The sequence below is a fragment of the Numenius arquata genome, chromosome 1, assembly GCF_964106895.1.
Source record: "Numenius arquata chromosome 1, bNumArq3.hap1.1, whole genome shotgun sequence".
NCBI classification, from domain to species: Eukaryota; Metazoa; Chordata; class Aves; order Charadriiformes; family Scolopacidae; genus Numenius; species Numenius arquata.
The window spans coordinates 1,432,441-1,452,114 of record NC_133576.1 but is presented as its reverse complement, the minus strand read 5'-3'; the positions used below and the strand labels follow the sequence as shown (position 1 = coordinate 1,452,114).

The 19,674-nt window shown below is 45.1% G+C and overlaps 1 protein-coding gene across 1 annotated transcript in view; it reads left to right on the top strand.

Annotated features, from left to right (window-relative positions):
• Positions 1–13,723, top strand: part of LOC141467501 (ovostatin-like) — a 26,004-nt gene extending 12,281 nt beyond the window's left edge. The window contains 20 exon segments of the mRNA XM_074152117.1: positions 9–179; positions 504–636; positions 1,249–1,345; positions 1,842–2,070; positions 3,016–3,139; positions 3,485–3,603; positions 4,058–4,109; positions 4,936–5,019; positions 5,941–6,117; positions 6,616–6,697; positions 7,176–7,332; positions 7,750–7,824; positions 8,873–9,038; positions 9,310–9,530; positions 10,468–10,683; positions 11,086–11,210; positions 11,566–11,656; positions 12,219–12,287; positions 13,210–13,315; positions 13,662–13,723. Coding sequence (XP_074008218.1) covers positions 9–179; positions 504–636; positions 1,249–1,345; positions 1,842–2,070; positions 3,016–3,139; positions 3,485–3,603; positions 4,058–4,109; positions 4,936–5,019; positions 5,941–6,117; positions 6,616–6,697; positions 7,176–7,332; positions 7,750–7,824; positions 8,873–9,038; positions 9,310–9,530; positions 10,468–10,683; positions 11,086–11,210; positions 11,566–11,656; positions 12,219–12,287; positions 13,210–13,315; positions 13,662–13,723 — 2,556 coding nt within the window.
• Positions 13,724–19,674: the final 5,951 nt, after the last annotated feature.

Genomic DNA, 19,674 nt, shown 5'->3' with positions numbered 1-19,674 from the left:
CCTCACAGATATACGGCTTGCATCCCCTGCAAGATTTTCAAGGCTACATCTTCAATGGGCTCAATCTAGAAGACGACCCTCAAGACCCCTGTGTGTCATCTGACAACATCTTTCACAAAGGCTTGTATTACACACCTGTAATGTCTGGATTAGGCCCAGATGTATATCAGTTCCTCAGGGTAAATGTCTTGTACATTACTTAAACCTATTTAAGTGAGCTTCCATTTACGTAACTTTAGATATTTAGATTTTCAGATTATTCTGTCATTCTGCAAATGACACTGTTAGTAAAACTCATACGTGACAAACTCTCCTCGTGGAGATCTGTTCTCAATTGACTCTTGTGCCTACTGCGATTTTCCAGCATGCACAAAGCTCCCGCAAGTCTCTGCATAGACGTCTCCGGGCATCTCTGTAGTATAAAGGCAGTAATGGGAAAGAAGGAGGAATGGAATAAACCTCATAGTATGGTTATGGCTCACACCAAAATGTGTGTTTTACAGGACATGGGCATGAAATTTTTTACCAACTCAAAGGTTCGGCAACCAGTTGTGTGTTCTAGTGAGACTGTCAGACGTCCACAATATTTCTTGAATGCGGGATTCATGGCTTCTACACACCATGTTAAATCATTAGGTAATAAGGGGAGAGGAAAGAGATTATATTTTTCTCCTTAAATGAAGTGGTATTCGTGTCACATGGACATAGAGAGTACTCATGAATCACATTGGTATTGATATTGAATATTGGTCTGGCACAGCATGAGATGGCTTAGTATAATGGCCAATGCCCAATAAAGCCTTTCAGGTCTATGCTCCTCATTCATGTCCAGTTTCATGCTGGGAAGTGTTGGCACTCGATAGAGTATCACACAAAACTGACACTGCTGACACTGATTGCCTTCTGATCAGCGCTTGTTTGAAAAGACAGTGTGAAAGTGTGGACAGCAAAGAGATCTAAGAGCCAAGTGACCTGAGTTCTAGCTCTAGGTGTCTTGTGCTCATATCTAGAGACCAAAGCACTTCAAGTAATGCTTTCTTTCTCTGTGACACCAGGTTGTATCTAACTCAGAGATATATTAGTGGCATTAATTAATATTTGTGTGGCATTGCTGGTAGTCTCAGTTAGAAAGAAATGGGTAAACACTAATCATCCCTCATACTGGCCCATGCATATTAAAACCTGTTCTTTCTGGGAGTCTTCGTGATATGAACCACATTTGACTAAATTCCCATTGTCTCTTACCAGCTGAAGTTGCTAGAGAGGAACGTGGGAAGAGACTCATCATTGAGACTATTCGGGAATTCTTCCCTGAAACTTGGATTTGGGATATAGTCCTAATTAAGTGAGTACTGCTTCCTCCCTCTCTTTGCCTTGCTTTTAAGAGTTATTAAATATGTCCCCTGATGTCCTGCAAGGTAGCAATTCCTTGCTATCTCTTCTTTCCTTTTGGCCTGGAAGACCAAGCTTTTTCAATTATCACCTGACCACCTGCCCTCCTCTTTTCCATGGCAAAACTACTCTGTCCCAAAAGACATCTATTCCCACAAAGTGTGCACCATAAGTCATATTCCCTTCCTAAGAAGACAGACACCTCTATTTAAAATATGGGTCGGCAAAACAAGAATTCTGATTCTTCTTTCCAAACTCAGGGAAATTATGGTCAGAAGAACTTTCAAATGGGCTTTTATCAAAAGATTTGGGTGATAAGTTCAGGTGGAGCTTGGACGTGGGATTTCTGCAGACAGAAGTGCTGATTTTCAAAACCCATTGCCTCCACTGAGAAGCAACATATATGTAACTTACCGTTTCTAAACTCATCCTTTATCCATTCCCATCAGCTCTACTGGAAAAGCCAGCATCTCATACACCATCCCTGACACCATCACCGAATGGAAGGCCAGTGCTTTCTGTGTGGAAGAGTTGGTTGGATTTGGTATGTCTGTGCCTGCCACCCTGACAGTCTTCCAGCCTTTCTTTGTGGACTTGACCTTGCCATACTCTATCATCCGAGGAGAAGATTTCCTGCTTAGAGCCAATGTCTTCAACTACCTTGACCACTGCATTAAGGTGTGTACACGCTCTGAGACCTTACCGCATCTTCAAAGAAGGTGCAGCCTTTGTGGTCTGAAAAAAAAAAAAAGACAACAGCCAAATTATTGATGTAGATGACTGGATCTGTCCCTGCATTTGATTGATGCGCTGCTCATTCTGTCTAATGACAGATTGTCCTGACTGGATTTGTCCTCCTAGGCAGAAGAAGTTCTGTATAAACTATGACTATGATGGGTGTATAAACAACTCTCTCTAGAGATCCATAGAGAAAGGAAACAAGTGCTTTTCAGAGTATCATTCACCATCCAGAGTCATGCAAGCCATCAATGGTTTTAGAGTGTGTTTTTAATTTAGGGATATATATGAAAGTGTGAAGAAGTGAAAAGTATACAGTCTAGATTTCTTCTGCTTAATTTAAATGCTGAAAAACAGCTCTCCAGTCTCACAAAGAGATCACCATCAAAGGAGGAAAAATCAAGACACAATTTAGGAATGTTTTTTTCTAAACTCTGTTAAGGATTTGACCTAACAAAACAAAAAGGCCTAGGGTTTTAAACATCCTAGAAAAAAAATCTTTGTTATTGAGGCTTTCATCTCTTAATCTTGTTTTTCAAGTATTCCTACAACAGAAGAACAAACTTTAATCAGCATTTTCCTTTGCAACTTAGTTCAAAGCCATTAGGACCAGGTCAACTGAAGATAGCTCAATATCAGGAATCAGACATATGCATAAGTTATTTAATATCTCAATGGAGAATATTATGAGAAGCAAAAGGGAATACTGTTAAGGCTACAGATGATGGATGATTCATCTAACACCATCATCCCAAGCCCTAAATCTGCTTTATGCTGTTAACATTGGACATAAACTGAGACTATCTCACCTGCTTCTAACAATAAAGCACCATTTGCCTATGGTAAAAAATCTTCATCCCATTGCACTCCTCTTTCTGTTCTCAGATTAATGTTTCGCTGTCAGATTTCCTTGATTATCAAGCCAAACTCATCTCCCCAGAGGATGATGTATGTGTATGTGCCAAGCAAAGAAAGACATATGTCTGGAATATTTTCCCCAAAGAAATTGGTAAGTGCCTTTGAATCCACCTGGTTTTCTGACCTGAGATTGATACTAATCAATTTATACCTCACCGGAAAAACCTAATCCTCTTGCAACCTGGAGAATTTGGTCTACTACTGGTCTTTCCAGGTGTCTGGGCTAAAGAGCTCCTCCACAACTGCACTGTGCCTATCATTCCAATTTTCAGAGATCAGTTCTCTTCCCACATATCTCACTTAGGGTGACTGACTATTCATTACCTTGCACTACTTAATATCTGTAGACATTCATTATCTGAGGAAATTTCTTACTTTAGCCATCATTCTGCATGATAGAGGTCTATTTTTTAGTCTTTTTCTGCTACTATTTAAGGTAATGTAGCATTCAGCATTACTGCAGAGACCAAGGATGATGGAGCTTGTGGAGACAAAGCACCGAGGAACATCAGTATTGACTACAGGGACACCCAGATCAGAACACTGTTGGTTGAGGTACTGCTGACAGCTCTTACTGTTTGCCCTCTACTCTCTTCCATGAGGAAAGAAAAATGCAGTAAAAGTACCAAAAGCAAGTAAAAGTTTTTCAGGTTCCCTAAAGTATTCCTGGTTTGGCTCCACCTTCATCTGGCTGGGACAGGGTCTGGCTGTTCAATCTAAGACCAAGTCCACTCCCATCTGATGTCCTCTTCCATGAGGATCAGTGGGTTGTTGGTAAGTGCATCATCTCCCTCATGCAGAGGAGAAACTGCAAATGAGGGACTCCATCTGATGGGGAACTCCCTTTTAGTAGCAGCCACATCAAGTATGAACCTGTAAAGTATTGCTTCAATTCAGCTGTCTTAGGATGCAGGAGGATGGGGAGGCAGGTGGCTCTTCTGTCACTGCATTTCTTCTGCATGCTTTGTCTCATCCACCACATGTGTCTCCTCTTCCCATTACCATGCAGCCTGAAGGCATCAGGAGGGAAAAGACACAAAACTACCTAATCTGTACCAAAGGTAAGGGTCTTATATGTTGCTGTCCTGAGAGGAACTCAAAGGCAGGCTGGAGTTTGCACTCTTTCCTGCAGTGCTCGTTGATGCTGTCCCTTCCCTTTTTCCCCAGAGTTGCCTAAAAGGCAGCTGGTGTGAGTGCCTACAGTTCCATTCTCTGCTACAGACTTCCTGTGTGATCTGGTGCACATCACTTAGGCAGTGTCTGTGCTGCAGTCAACAGTGCTCAGATGCTGAAGGAAGGCTGCTCTGAAGCTATCTATCAAAAGGAGAAGAGCTTTTTGTGCAAAATCTGTTCTGCATTTCATGCATTCATTTTTTTACTGCTGCAATCACCTTTGACTGCTGTCCTCTGTTCCAAGGATAACTGTAGCTTGCAGATTTCCACTTTTAGTGGGAATGGGAGAGGGAATGTAATGTTCCCTTCCACACCATCTCGGTGCTGACTGCAAACAGCTTCCAAAATCTCCTGGAAGCTCTGCTTAAAAGAGGCACAAAAGCAGCTCTGGCCCTCACCAACCAGCTCTTCCCAGTGTCTCACTGAAAAGACCCACAGGATTCACAGACACAGCAGCCTGGGAGCACCAGCCTTACCCTGTTTAGCTGATTTCTGTTGCGCAATGACAGTTACTGCCCCATTAGGTCCGTTTTTCACAACTTTGGTTTTGCTGTGTCCCCTTCTCTCTTGATGTTCTTCGAGAGAGCTGTGAGTTTCTGTCTATTGCTGTCTCTTGTGCAGTTTTGCACTGTGCAATTTTTGCCATGAGCATTTCACTGCTGTGACCAGTGTTCCTTTAAAAATGACCACAACACACAATATTTTTCCCCACAGATGATGTGGTTATTCAAGATGTTGCTCTAGATCAACCTACAAATGTGGTGGAAGGATCAGCCAGAGCTTCCTTTTCTGTTGTTGGTAAATATATAATTAATAAATATATAATTAATAAAACATAAAATGAAAGAAAATGTAAAAATATAAAATGAGAGCTTTTTCAGGATTCAAAAAATGTGTTTCCATGCTTTGTGTGGGAAACTTGTAAACAAAGAGATTGATTCTCATCCTGTTCAGCAATGCTCTTTGCTGCATCAGAGGAACAGAGTTTAAATATTGCTTACATTGTTCTTCCCTTTTCAGTTTAAATTTATTGCATTTGAATATTTCGCTCTGAGGTAGCACAATTCTGAGTTATGACCCCAGACAGACTCATGCCAGTAAGACTTTTTTCCACTCACCCACCTCCAAATCTGAGAAGCTACTGCAACCTTTTCAGTCTTTTCCTGGAAATAACTTGGACTTGGCTACATGACTACTAGTAATGTTGGTGATTTCAGCTCATTACAAAAATTCCTTTCTGAGCCTATGCTATCTTCCCTAAAAATAGCAATTTGGAGGTGGTCTATGATACGTCTGCATAACCAATGTCCCTTTTCAGCATTAGTTGTTAATTCTGCAATACATCGCTCATAGTAGCATCTCTGGGCTGTTCCCCTTCCCTCCACTGGAAACAGAAGTTTCCTGGAAATTCTTCTTTTCATTTCTAGTAAGAATGATCTGCTTGAAGGGGCACTAAAATAGGTAGTGTTTCTGGTGTGGGCAATTTTGACTGAACAAGGAAGGCAGGGAAGGGATTTTTTTGTTGACTGCAAAGCAGAACAAACCACTCAGCACTCAGTCAGCACTGAGAGCTTCATGCTTGTTGGAAATCTCTGCGGTACCAGGCAGCCTTGCAACCCCAGCTAGGCTTTCCCTGACTCTACCTACAAAACGGAAATTACTGTTTATTTCAGCGGCCATCAGTTGAGCTAATCCTCCTCGGCATCTCTTGTTCCCCAGGCGACATCATGGGCACTGCCATGCAGAACGTGCACCAGCTCCTCCAGATGCCATTCGGCTGTGGGGAGCAGAACATGGTCCTGTTTGCACCCAACATCTATGTCCTGGACTATCTGAACAAGACAGGGCAACTGAGCGAGGAGGTCAAATCCAAGGCCGTCGGATACTTAGTGAGCGGTGAGAGCTTTTTCTTGCCTTACAATGTATGCTGAAATTCCCACTGAGGCCCAGTGAGCAGAAGCAGCATCATGGCTCTCCAAGCAGCACAGCACTGGTGCTGTAGCACAGCTCAGTGACCCAAGGGACTGCCCCCATCAGGACATTTTCTTTGTCTTCTTTCTTTCCTTATCCTGTTTTGCTGAGACTCAACTCTTGTGTTTCATTTGAGGTTCTGTCTTTCAGTCCCTTTCTCTTTTTCCACTGAGGCACAGCGTGTATCCCAATCCTGTTAGCTTAGTTATAGCACAGAGCTCTGCCCGTTCTGTGACTCAGTGTTCCTGCAGGACAAGATTTTCCATGCTTCCACCTAAGTTCCCTCAGGGGTCCCCCACTGCTTGGTATATTGCCTTTCCATACTTTACCACTGTAGTTTCAGATAAATCAGATAGCAAACAGAATAGGTTGTGTTGTTGCTTTTTTTTAATTAGGAAACACTTCCACTTCCATGTTTTCCAGGCTACCAGAAGCAGCTGTCATACAAACATCCGGATGGGTCCTACAGCATCTTTGGCACCAGAGATAAAGAAGGAAACACCTGGTGAGTAACTGGGAGCAGAAATGGCTCAGAGATGAATTGGCATTGACTTCACACAATGCAGGCAGAAGACATCTTTACTAGCTAAATCAGATGCGCAGAGCTGGCTAGGACTGGGACTCTCTAAGTACTAAGAAAAATGGCTCTCCAGCCCCTGCCAGGCAGGGTGCGAAGAGAGAAGGTGATCCCTTAAAGACCCAGCTGACTTTTTGGTTCCAACTCCTGCTGTCTCCCACGAAACAAAATGTGCTGCAGTGCTCTGTAGCCAGTATCAGCCCCAGAGTGTGTTGGACACCTTCCTGTGTCCCATCTAGCTACTGTTCCTTTAACTACCCTCACCTGGAGGAGCACACAGAGACAAAGCAAGCCACTGACACGTCGGGTATAACTCTCCATGCTTATGCCTAGTGTGAATGCAAGGGCTGACTTTTTCTGTTCCTACTTCCAGTGCTCATCTCACAGCTTCGTCTTTCCCCTGCAGGCTCACTGCCTTTGTGTACAAATCATTTGCACAAGCTAGTCACTTCATCTATATTGATGATAATGTCCAGGCTCAAACCTTGATGTGGCTGGCAAGCAAACAGAAGCCAGATGGCTGCTTCCGAAGTGTTGGGACACTCTTCAACAATGCCTTGAAGGTGGTAGAGAATTACTTCTTGGTCAAATTTACCCTCTTATCATTAAGAACATGCTATCCCGTTACTTTCAGAAACTATACTTTACTCCAAATGCCCATCCTCTGCCAAAGGCTAACTCTCCACACCTTAAAATTACTATTTTCAGCTTAGTCAACTTCTCCACACTGTATTTTACACCTTATGAGCAACTGAGATAGGGTCACAGAACTGTAAGCTTGACAGAGTGATGTTTCTTTGCGGTGCCAGCAGCGGGCTTCTCTTGATTTAAGAGCCATCCCTGCTATGTGTATGCTCTCCTTCCTTGTGGACTGCCTCCAGAGCTGGCCACACTCTCCCAACTGGGATATAGCGATTCACATTTAAAGGCTTCTAACTCCTGCTATTGACTGAAAATACCTCTCTCCATATCCTTTTCAGGGAGGAGTAGATGACGAGCTGTCTCTTTCTGCCTACATCACCATTGCCATGCTAGAGGCTGGGCACTCTGGCTCGGTAAGGAGACCTTCATCTGCTGGAATTCAGCTGGAATTGGTCCCAAGTTGTTGCCTTGGCTCCAATTTCTGCTACAAATTGTCCAGGTAGTAAAGAGAGATAGAGGGAGAGAGAAGTCCCGGGGAATAAGACCCTGCTCTGTATCCGCACTAGTCGCTGTGATAGACCAGTTCCCCATCTCTACACCTCTTCAGCCACCAGTGTTCAAGTAGAAATTGTACAGATCACAGTGGGATTAGATCTTCTGTTAGAGAGACCCAAGACATTAAGTGACACCTTTTAGTTTTCAATAAATAAATGTGACAAGTAGTAGTCCACACACTAAGACTTAGCTTCAAACGTGGCTCAGTCAAAAAAGTTATTGCAGGTAAATACAAATGGAACTAAAAGCTGTGTTGGGAAAACAAAGGTCCATCAGAGTGAAAAGCCAATCTGTCCTTTTTTAAAAGTGGCTAATACCAAAGAGAGTACAGCAGAGATGTTAGACTTCTATATATGACTTTCTCTGCCTCCGATTTTTCTTACCCTTTTGGAAGTGCTTCTTGACTAGATAATGCATTAGGAAGGACACAGAGTCAAACTGTAAACATATTTTACTTGGTGAAAACATATTATAACACCACAGAACTAAATTAAAAATATACCATAGTCACCAAGGATAGAGACTACAAGGTTGGGTTTGTTCAAAACAACAGACTTTTAACTACAGAAGTGCTGAGTGAATTGTTATTATGGAGGTAAGCCGAAGGAATTAGCTGTGAAAGAAACAGAACAGTGTTCTGTTTATACACTGACATCTTTGAGAACACATTGAAAAGCTACTTGATTTGTATGATGTTTCAGTCTGAAATTTCTCTTTAAAGAATTCTGTATTCTCTCTCCTGAAGTCACTATAGAAACTGAAGTCCTATTCTCATTGCTGTAATAGTGACAGGATGAAGAATAGGTTTAAAGAAAATAAATGTTTGGCCAGGTAAAGACTACTGTCCTGAATTAGACCCATAGGTTATTTCTCTTTCTTTTTCTTTTTTTTTTTTTTTTTTTTAAGTACCCTGTAGTTCGAAATGCCTTTTTTTGCCTGGAGGCTGCATCTGAGAAGAACATCAGTGATATTTACACTCAGGCACTCATGGCCTATGCTTTCTGCTTAGCCGGCAAGGCAGAAAAATGTGAATCATTCCTTAGAGTGTTACAGAAATCAGCAAAGGAAGTTGGTAAGTTTCCGGCACGTTGGGAATTTGGGAGGTGGGAAGAAGGAAGAGATCTTACTGATGATACGTGGTCCAACACTGACAATGCTGAGAGTACAGGGGCATACACCAGCCTCCACAAATAATCTATGGAGTTAATTTACAGCACATCTGTTGCTCTGTAGAGAGTACTCATGAGAAAGAGGCCAGGACACAGTACATCTCTGAGGCAGCATAGAGCAGTGACACCTGTAAACTATTCTGGTTGCTCCTCATCTTCTCTTTGTTTTTTCAGATGGCTCACAGCACTGGGAGAAGGAGAAGAGGTCTCCATCAGAAAAATCCCCCTCCTTCCTTGACCATGCCCCGTCAGCTGAAGTTGAGATCACCAGTTATGTCCTGCTGGCACTGCTCCACAAACCCAACCGGAATCAAGAGGATCTCACAAAGGCCTCAGGGATTGTGCAGTGGATCATCAGGCAGCAGAATCCCTATGGAGGTTTCTCTTCCACCCAGGTGCTGAAACTCCCTTCTACTCCCCAGCCAGTCCGAGGAATTGGGGCACTGGCTCAGGGTGCCAGAAATAAGACTACCTAGTCTTATTTCTCTATTGTATCTGCTGTCTCAAACACACATATACCAAGCCTTTCTCTTAGAGAGACCAAAACACTTTTTTTTTCCCTTCTTCTTCCTAACTACGGAAAGGTTAAAGCCATACAAGAGTATTTGACTAGCAACAAATACAGATAATTGCGTCGGGGATGAGCCTAGAAAACACCAAGTCCCGGCTGTTATAAGACCAAGAATGCTTTGTAGTTCCCTAGAAAACACATGCTTCACTACTATTAAAAGCTCTAGAAGTGTGCTCTAGTGCTCAGTTTTAATGTTCTGAGACCATCATATGAGTAGAGAGATTTCTTCCACCCTAAAACATACATGCCAGAATGAAATGGCTCCTTATATATGGGAACCCTGGAATTACACACAAATTCAGGGTTTCTTTAGCCAGGATGAAGCGACCGTGCTTCGTACTGGAACTGTGACTTTGATTTCCTCTGCACGATGCACATTGTGTAGGTAATTGTCTTTTATTGTCCGATATCTGAAGGTGGCCTACAAGAAATCTGGAGAGGAACTTTTTACAAGGGCATGTAGCGACAGGACGAGGGGTAATGGCTTCAAACTGTAAGAGGGGAGATTTAGATTAGATATGAGGAAGAAATTCTTTCCTGTGAGGGTGGTGAGGCACTGGAACAGGTTGCCCAGGGAAGTTGTGGAGGCCCCATCCCTGGAAGTGTTCAAGACCAGGCTGGATGGGGCTTTGAGCAATCTGCTCTAGTGGAGGTGTCCCTGCCCATGGCAGGGGAGGTGGCACTAGGGGATCTTTAAGGTCCCTTCTGACTTAAACCATTCTATGGTTTTATGATTCTATGATTATTTTCTTTTCCTTCAGGACACAGTCATTGCTCTTCAAGCTCTCTCTGCTTACGGTGAGGCCATCTACAGTTCTGTTACACAAAACATAGTCAAGATCACTTCCAAAAAGCCTTTTGAGAAGGTATTTATTGTTAACAATGTGAACAGGCTCCTGTTGCAAGAGACTCCCCTTCCTGAGGTCCCTGGGAAATACAGCCTAAGAGTGAATGGCAGTGGATGTGTACTTATGCAAGTAAGTGCCTGCTCTCCTCCTCATTGTGTCTCACGTTCTGCATACAATACAGTCCTGGTTTTGATGGTTCTCCATCCAACTTTTCTTTATTTTTCCTAATTATTTTCTTTTCTTAAAATATGTAAACATGCTTTGCCCCATCCCATATTCTGACTCCAGTGGAGTCACAGCATGAAAAAAAAGAGTCCTTTCTGATCGGCAACTGGTTTCTGTCTGGGGGGTGACTCTGGGTACAAGTACCTTCGTTGTTAAAGAACAGAAGTCTGATGTGTCCATCATTGATGTAAACAAGGATCTTCCACACAAAACCAAGAGCCAGGAAACTTCACTAAGTTTGACACTCTTGGAACACAAAGGCAAACCTTTGGCATGCTGGAACAAAAGGGTTTTTTCCTCTTCCAGACAGCACTGAGATACAACATTCACCTTCCAGAGGGCGCCTTTGGATTTTTGCTCTCAGTAAAGACATCACATGCTTCCTGCCCACTGGATCGACCAGCAAAATTTGATATTGTCCTCATAAGCAGGTAATGTGCCATCAACAAACCAGCTGCATGGGTGACAATTCACACAGAGAAGTGTGTATTGCTGTGTGTATTCAGTTCTGCTTATAGAGTCAAAAAACACGAGCTGATCAATGTATTGATGATATCAGCCTTTAAGACACAATATCCCAAAAGACCTTGTGACGGTAACTGATGGCGTTGGCACACACTTGGCCCCTTCATGCTTAGGGGCCTCTCCTGTGTCTCCCATCTGAGCCCAGCAGCAAGCACATGTAATTCACTCCAGCCTCCCCATGCTGCATGAGGCCAGGAGCAGAGAGCTGAGGTTTGCTTCCTCAGGTGTGGTCCAGACTGACAGGGGCTGCTGTTGTTTCAGTTACACGGGGAAGCGCAGAAGCTCCAACATGGTCATTATTGATGTGAAGATGCTCTCTGGCTTTGCTCCTGTTCAGTCTTCCCTGGACAAGGTAAACTATAGGAGCAAGATTAAATGAGTCGCCCCAGGGACAGAGAAGACTGGTCATGATGAAAACAGAGCCCTGGTTATGAATCGTTCGCCCACAAACCCTGCGAGGTGTTCGCATGGCAGCACCATCTTCCTTACTGGGTGGAGGGAATGCCCTACAGGGAGCTGTGAGCAACAGACCCTCCCACATTAAAAACTAGGAAGGCGTCCAGCTGGCACTGCAGCTGGGAGCTGGCACTGCCCAGGTACGGAAGGAGTGGGGAACCCGGCAGACTAGTTCTGAAAACTATACAACGCCAGGGTCAGGCATCATTCCCCAAAGGAACTGCAGTGCCTCTCCTGCATGTGGGAAGTGCTTATACCCCCCAGTAAATCAAGTAGCAGGTTTTGCTCAGTCCTCTCCATCTATGCAGCAACATTTGGACTCTAAAAATCATCTGACAGCCCTTGATACCTGGCTAGGAACAGAATGAATCCCACAGCCATGCAGTCGTAGGATCTGAGGTAGCACTTGTTTTTTAACAGCTTATAAATATACTTAACTCCATTTCCTTGTTTTGAAGCTCATTGAGAGTCATACAGTGATGCAAGTAGAGAACAAGAAAAACCATGTTATCCTTTATCTGCAAAATGTAAGTTCTAATTACTGTCTATTTGATTTTCACAAAAGATGCAAACAGCATGTAACAGATGCACCTACAGCATGGATACACTCCGTAAAGTGCATTTATCATGTTCCCTTCCTCATCAGTTTTGCCCTGTAATCACTAAGCTGCTTACTCCTCAAACTGCACGTAACATCCCAAGTTCCCAAACAGCTTCAAACTGACGCCTGCCCTACTAGCAACTAGAAATGTTTCATTAACTTATTAATTAAAGAGAGCACATAAAAAATAATCAAAATTCTTTCCCCTTTCAGTCAATACCAGATAAACACCAGAAAAGAGCTTCCCTTGTGCGTATGTTCCCTCTGTAGGCTTCTCCTAAACCTCAGTCTTTCCAACAGGACATGGAACACTGCTCTGATCTCCTCTGGAAACATTTCCATTCCTGCTCTCACATTAGTTAATTCCTAAATTTAACCTGTAATCTAATCCCCGGATCAGAATTTACATAGTAAAAGTACATTTGCTTGGGGTCCTGCAGAACTAACAACAGAAGCCAATATGCCAGTGATGTACATTTATTCCCAGTTTTTCAGTGGCATATAACATTCACATCTGAAATTGGAGGGGTTGGAATACCAGACTGTCGTCCTGACCACTGGAAGATCCTGGAGAATTAAGCTCAGTCCTTTGGACATTTTTTCCCTCTCTAGCAATAGGATGTGTAACAACTACAGAATCAGGTAACACAAGCAGGATAGGAAACCTAAAACTCTTCAGTTTCACTTCGGATTTTCCAAACATATTTCAGAAAATGGATGTGCAACATCTGTATGTGTGGCATCAGTGGGATTTGGAATGTACAATCTACCAGTTATCACCCTCATCTGCTCCAGATGGTGTTATACAAATAAAAAGACTTATGTGATCCCTGTCCCTCCATTCCCAGATCTCACAGAAGAAAAGGCAAGAAATCACTTTCTCAGTTGAGCAGGACTTTGTAGTGACCCATCCCAAGCCAGCTCCTGTGCAGATCTATGATTACTATGAGACAGGTAGGTCTTTGATTTTAGCAGGTACAAAGGTTGGGGGAGGGACAGGGAGAGCAGAAACACTGAAGGCATTAAGGGAGATCCAGAACTAGCCCTCCTGGAACCAACTCTCTTCCGAGCTCTACCAGGATCTGGATCTAGTGCCAGGGGAGATAGGCATTTCTCTTTAGTGAGCTTGGTCTCATCCCCAAGGTAGGCATAACTGGAAAGTTATAAAAATGCATGTGCCAGACCAAAGGAGATTTCAAGGATCTATGGCTTAAGTGTGCGTAGGGTATATCCATCCCCAGGGAAAGGCACAGGAAGTGGTCTCCAGGCTAACAGGAACATTTCTTTCCTTCTTCTCCAGAAGAGTATGCTGTTGCTCAGTATACGTCACCTTGCAAAGAGGATGTTGCAGAAAAGGACTAATGATTAGAAAAGGTAAGTGAAAGCTAGAAAAAAACCACCACAAAACCAAGCAGGTAAGAAAGTGAAGTGTAAAGCAGCACGAGCAGAGGGACTGGCAGGATGAGCAGAGCAATAACTATTCTTGCAGAAAGGGAGTCTTCAGTCTCCACCAGGCTTCTCAGGGAGCAGCCAGAGACAGTGGCCAGATCCTGTCCCGTGACACGTGCTCAGTGGACTCCAAGTGGAGATCATGTTTCTGTGCACGGGAAGAGCTCAGCCTCTAGGGTGAAAGTGCAGAATAATGGAGAGACTGGGAAATACCTTCAGAGTTTCCTCTAAAGCATCTACACTTAGCAAGGATTAGTCTACCTAAGGCCATACTTGGAAGCCTCCCTTCTGAAGCCTGCGCTTCATGGGCACAAGCAAGGTGCTTCACAGGGACTTAGAGAAACACCTTCCTGGATAGTTAATCCATTGTCTGAGGAGAACACTTGAGGTGACATGAATCACGGAGGTGATATGTTGACTAGTCAGAGGTATGATGCTGTCATGCTGCAGGGGAGATCCAGGTCCATGTCAGCAGATCCAGATCCTGCTCAGCACAGCAGTTATGATGCCTGTTATCTGCTGAGCAGTTCCGGAGGGGTATGGGCACAGCTTGCTGCAAGAACTTGGTCCAGTTTTTGTCTGTTTTGCACAGAAGGGGCTGACTGCCCTGTATCCTGAAACCATATTATATATCCTGCAGCTGTTGGTGTGTTCTCGCTGAGTTTATTTTCTTCTGGATTTTCCCCTGCAGGACCATCATAAATGTTGAACAAGTGGTCAAGCACCCTATTTTCTTCTGTCATTAGGTCCTGGAAAGGACCATTTCACTTTACTAATCACAGTGGGAGTGTGTGACGTCGTTTGAGCTAGTGTCTGATTCTCTGTTCCCTTTCACGGCACATCTCTCCTGATCTGTATCATAATCATGTATACCTTTCCATCAATAAACCTCCTTTTTACATTGGGCATTGGCTTTTTTTCAGTTTCACAGAACAAACATTTTAATGACAGTCCACGTATTACGGTTGCTGGCTGAGGAAAGATGGAGAGAAACGTTACCTGTTGTGCCTGCAGCACTCGGCCTCCTCTCCTAGCTACAGCTGATACCCACTGGCAACGACTGTAATATGCAGCATGTTCAGTCCCTCCCACTTCTGGAGTGTAGGATCCATCACCCATGGATCCTACCTTTCCCCAGCCTCTGCCCCTCTCGCATAAAAGTAGGGTTTTATGTATGGACATCATGGAGTGACTCCGCATCATCCTTAGTTGACGAGACGGTGAAGAAAGGGGCAGGTTTCAGTCCAGGCATGGTGAGTGCCTGGTCCCGCATCCTAGATCTCACCCTTCCCAGGCCCATCTGTCCCCCCAGACTGGCCAGAGTTTGTCCAAAAGAGATGGAGAGCCCGGACCGTGGTACCTTGTCCCAGCCACCAGCAACAAGCAAGCCACCCCGTTTCCCTGCATCTCTTGTCATCCCCCGCTTGGGCTCATGGCGGTTTCCGCAAACACGGACGCTCTTGGGCTGCAGCGCTCCGGAGTCAGTTGGATGGGTGGGAAGAGCGTGACCCAGGCACTACCAGAGCCCTGGCAGAGGGGACCAAGGGACAGGGAGGCATGGCTGGAGACGGAGGAGCACAGCAGCACCGGGAGGGTTCGGGAAAGAGAGACGGATGCCTCTCCTCTTACCCAGGAGCAGCAACCGCGCCGGTTGCCCTCCCGCACCTCCGATAAGCTCCCGCGGTCGCGGACGGGGCGGACGGCTCCGTTCTCCCCCGCCAGGCGGCGCCCTTGCTCCGCGCCGGGGCTCAGCGCGGGTGGGGTCCAGCCCCACACACCACCCCCCCACCGGCGGTGGGATCCAGCCCCACACACCACCCCCCCCACCGGCGGTGGGGTCCAGCCCCACACCCTCCCCACCGGCGGTGGGATCCAGCCCCACACACGCCCCCCCCACTGGCGGTGGGGTCCAGCCCCACACCCTCCCCACCGGCGGTGGGATCCAGCCCCACACACGCCCCCCCCACCGGCGGTGGGGTCCAGCCCCACACACCACCCCCCCACCGCCGGTGGGGTCCAGCCCCACAGCATCTTGCTTGCGGTGTAGCGGGTACCGACCGTCCACCACGCAGGAGCGGGGTCGGAAGGGACGGATCTGTGGTGGAGCGGGAGGGAAAGAAGAGCCGCCATGCAAGAGCCATGATACAAACCTGTTTTAAAAGTGTCGAGGGCTGGTTTGTGCGCTCAAAGGATCCATTTCACCGGGCAATTTGCTCACGTTGTGTTGTGTGTGGACTGGGATTTATTATTTTTTTTCAATGAAAATTAATTATCATGTCAATGCAGAATCTCTCTCTTCCCAAATCTTTTATCTTTTTTTTTTTTTTTTTTTTTTTTTCCCTTTTGCAAAAAGAACTAAATAATTGTCGAGTCGGTTGGATTTGTGTTTCTGAGTTTCTCACTCCTCAACAAACCAGGTGTCTGAGTCTCTGCAGGCAGCAGGGTACCCAAATATGCACAGAATCCGTCAGCCATGTGTGAATTTTAGAATTTCACAGAGCTGGCCATGCAGGATATGCGTGATATTGATGTTATAAAAAGCCATTTCATTAAGTTTCACAGACAAGGAATCTGTGGGGCATGAAATTGCTTTGGGTAGAGCGCAGATTTCCATGCTAAATTCCGAAATTAAAACTTCACCGGCAGTAGGAGGGAAGCAAGAAAAGCTGTGAATTTTGCTTCCCTGACACACCCTGAATGACAGCGACTGACTCAATTTACAGGAGCATCAGACTGGGCTAAAGCAAGAGAATCAATAGCTACAGCAAAGGAGAGGAGGCTGCGTGGATGTGGATACAGGATGTGCATCTTTCTGGGGGATTTGAGGTCAATTAAGCCAAGGCTTCAACATCCCACATGGAATTCATAAAAAAATCCCCCTCAGGTCTGGCCAAATGTTATTCTCTTCAGCCAAACATCATTTTCTGGGAAGAAACAAAGTCCTGAAAAAGAAAAAAAAAAAAAGCTGCATTTTTATCATTCTTGCGAAGCCTTCTTTTCCTCTTAGGCCAAACCTGAACTATTAAAACATCAAGAGCATATTTCCCACTGCAGACTCTTCTTCTACATGCTGAAAATGCAATATATGTTGCCTGATTTTGTCCTGTGCCTTGAACAGTTAATTACCGGTTGCTGTCAGATCTAATAAACATCCCGTGCTCATACTCTTTCTGCAGATTTTTACATGTAGATCATGTTCTCCTCGGCTCCTGCTCCTTCAGGGAACAGCAATGTTCCTTAAAATGCATTCCAACACCTCCCAGATTTCTGGAAGCTGGCTGTCTTGTTACAGCTATTTGTTTCACGGCACACACCTGAGACCGATGCAAGTTTATTAACTGTTGACTAAGCAAAACAGGGACACTCGTTAGACACAGTGTGATCTCTTCCACTCCGAAGCATCTTCCTTCCTCCTGAAGCATCATATCATTCAGCCCCAGAGACTTGCGGAGTTCTAGGTCTCAGAAGGTCAAAACTAGGTGAGTTTTGGCAAGACTTACAGGCTCAGCAAACTCTGTTTCCCAGGTGTGAGAAAATGAGGGTGCTCGCAACTCCCCTACTGCTGCCTCGCAACTGCCCTGCTGAAGGCACAGATGCTGGTTCAGAGTGCTCAGTATTGCACATCTCAGTTTAAAAAAGCTACCAGAGAATGGAGACAGATGTAAATAACCACTGAAACTGTTGTGCAGGTCCTTGGACTGAGTCAGAAACACTGTAAGAAAGGGGAAATTCAAAAATTCGTTATGGTTGTCTGCCTGTGCCCTCACGCAGCCTCTGCAGCTTCTGGATCTCCTACGGGTCCGTGCACGGGTCTGTTAAAAACATGTACATTAAAAGCTATTCTGAAATGCGGGGTTTTATGAATAAAAAAGAGATAGCAAAGACTATAATCACATGAGAATGTCTTTGATTAAAATGCTCTGTCAAGTTTACTTCCCTTTGTGTTAAGTCCTTCTTTGTAGCGTTTATTTGTGCCATGGGAATTGCTTTGCTGCTCATGGGGACTTCACACTGAAGGATCTGCTAAAGACTGATGTCACGGTCTACTTAAGAAGGAGAGGACTTATAATGACCACACTTGTTCTGGAAACCAAACATAAGCTTTTTTACTGTAGATGATGAGTCTCATCCACAATGTGGGCAGCAGGATGCAAGATCTAGAGAAAAAACAAATGGACCTCCACGGGAAGATGAGCTCCAGTGTAGCAGCATGCTCTTGCTTAGGGCCCTCAATTGCTTACCCAGTACCCTTGTTCGAAAAAGGAGTCCTTGGTCCAGGGAATTTTTCTGCTCCATCTTTTGGTTCAAATGCTCTGTGACCCCTGTAGTGTCACAAGCTGTCAAACAATGGCACAGCAAGACCTCAGCTGTGTGACTTCTTTTATTTTCCAGATCTTGTTACCTACTTGTTGATCTTCAGATCTTCTCCTGACCACCCTTCCTCTCTGTGTGTGATGACCAGCCAATTAATTGGTCAGAGAAGACCAGAAATGTGCCAGAGGAACCTTCAATCAAGAAATGATGATGCGTCAAAAAGCTCTGAGGAAATAACTCAGTCTTGCTCTCTGATAATTTCTTTGTTTAGTTCATTTTCCACCTACCTGGTGAGCAATTAGGCAGGTAGGGCCATGTCTGCAGTCAAATGATCCCCACACCCTGATTAATCAGACAGGTGACATCGAAGCGTGGTCACATCTCTAGCACCACTGGCTGTGAGACACGCAGCATCAGAGAAGGGCTTCCTGAGGAACATCATTCATGTACATTTTAATTTTTTATTCAGAGTTACAATGAAAAGTTTTCTCAAAAATTTTTCAAGTGGAGAAGCAACATTGTGCCAGCTCCTCCTGTAGCTCGACAGCAAGAGAAAGCTTCTTTCTGCTCAACCTCCTAAAGGGTCATCTCTTGAGGGTCAAGAAAATCCTACAAGCAAGGCATTACATTGAATACAGGACCTACAAGTCTCCTTCAAGGAAACTTCTCACCCTTTCCCTTTCTGATCCTCTTGCAAGCCCAATACACTGATCTCCTGATGCCTTTTGATCCTGCCCTGGAGTCTTCCGCTTCCCCTTCCTGCCACACCAGTGTTCCTGCTGTGGAAACCAGCACCTCACTGAAGAACGTGATTTCAGCGGGACTCCTGGACCCCATGTTGACACACTATGTATGTAACCTGACAGCTGGGACATTTGAAAAATCTTATTTGAGAGTGAAGGGAGGGTAAATATGAACAAGGCAGGCAGAGGTGGAGGCAACAAAAATCACCGTTCTGTGTATTGACAGGACTCTACGTGCATGCTGCTAACGTGCTGACCTTGCACATTTTTTTCAGCCTCCCACTCTTTGGCTCGGTACCCACGGTGAGGTGAAGGCTGGGTTATTACCAGAGGCAATTGCGTAACTGTGCCACATGTTCTCTGCTTCACTTTACTGGAACTGACTAGCTCTAGGTCCTGCTGGTTCCCCATGCTGTCCCTCCTGTCAAGACAAGGTGTTTCCACACTTAGTCAGTGACCGAGGTACGTGCCGTGGTAAAGTTCCTGGGGGAAGTCCTGTGCTCCGAGCGTGGGATGCACAGCTGGTTAGACCTTAGACCTTAGCTGCTTAGGCAAGGTCTTATCCTGTTCCCTTCCCACCACCTGCCTCCAGCAGAGGGTGTCCCCAAAACAGGATGGACGTGCAGTGGTGTAATGCAGCCAGGGCAGGCTCTGCAGCAGGACACTGTGTTCAGAAGGGTCCCATCTCCAGCTGTGTTACAGCATCGTGGCTCATACTCCTCTCCCTGACCTGAAGGGCCAAACATGACCAGCTCTGCCCTGCCTAACAAGGTGCAACGGAAAAAAGTAGAGATGCAGGGGAAAGGG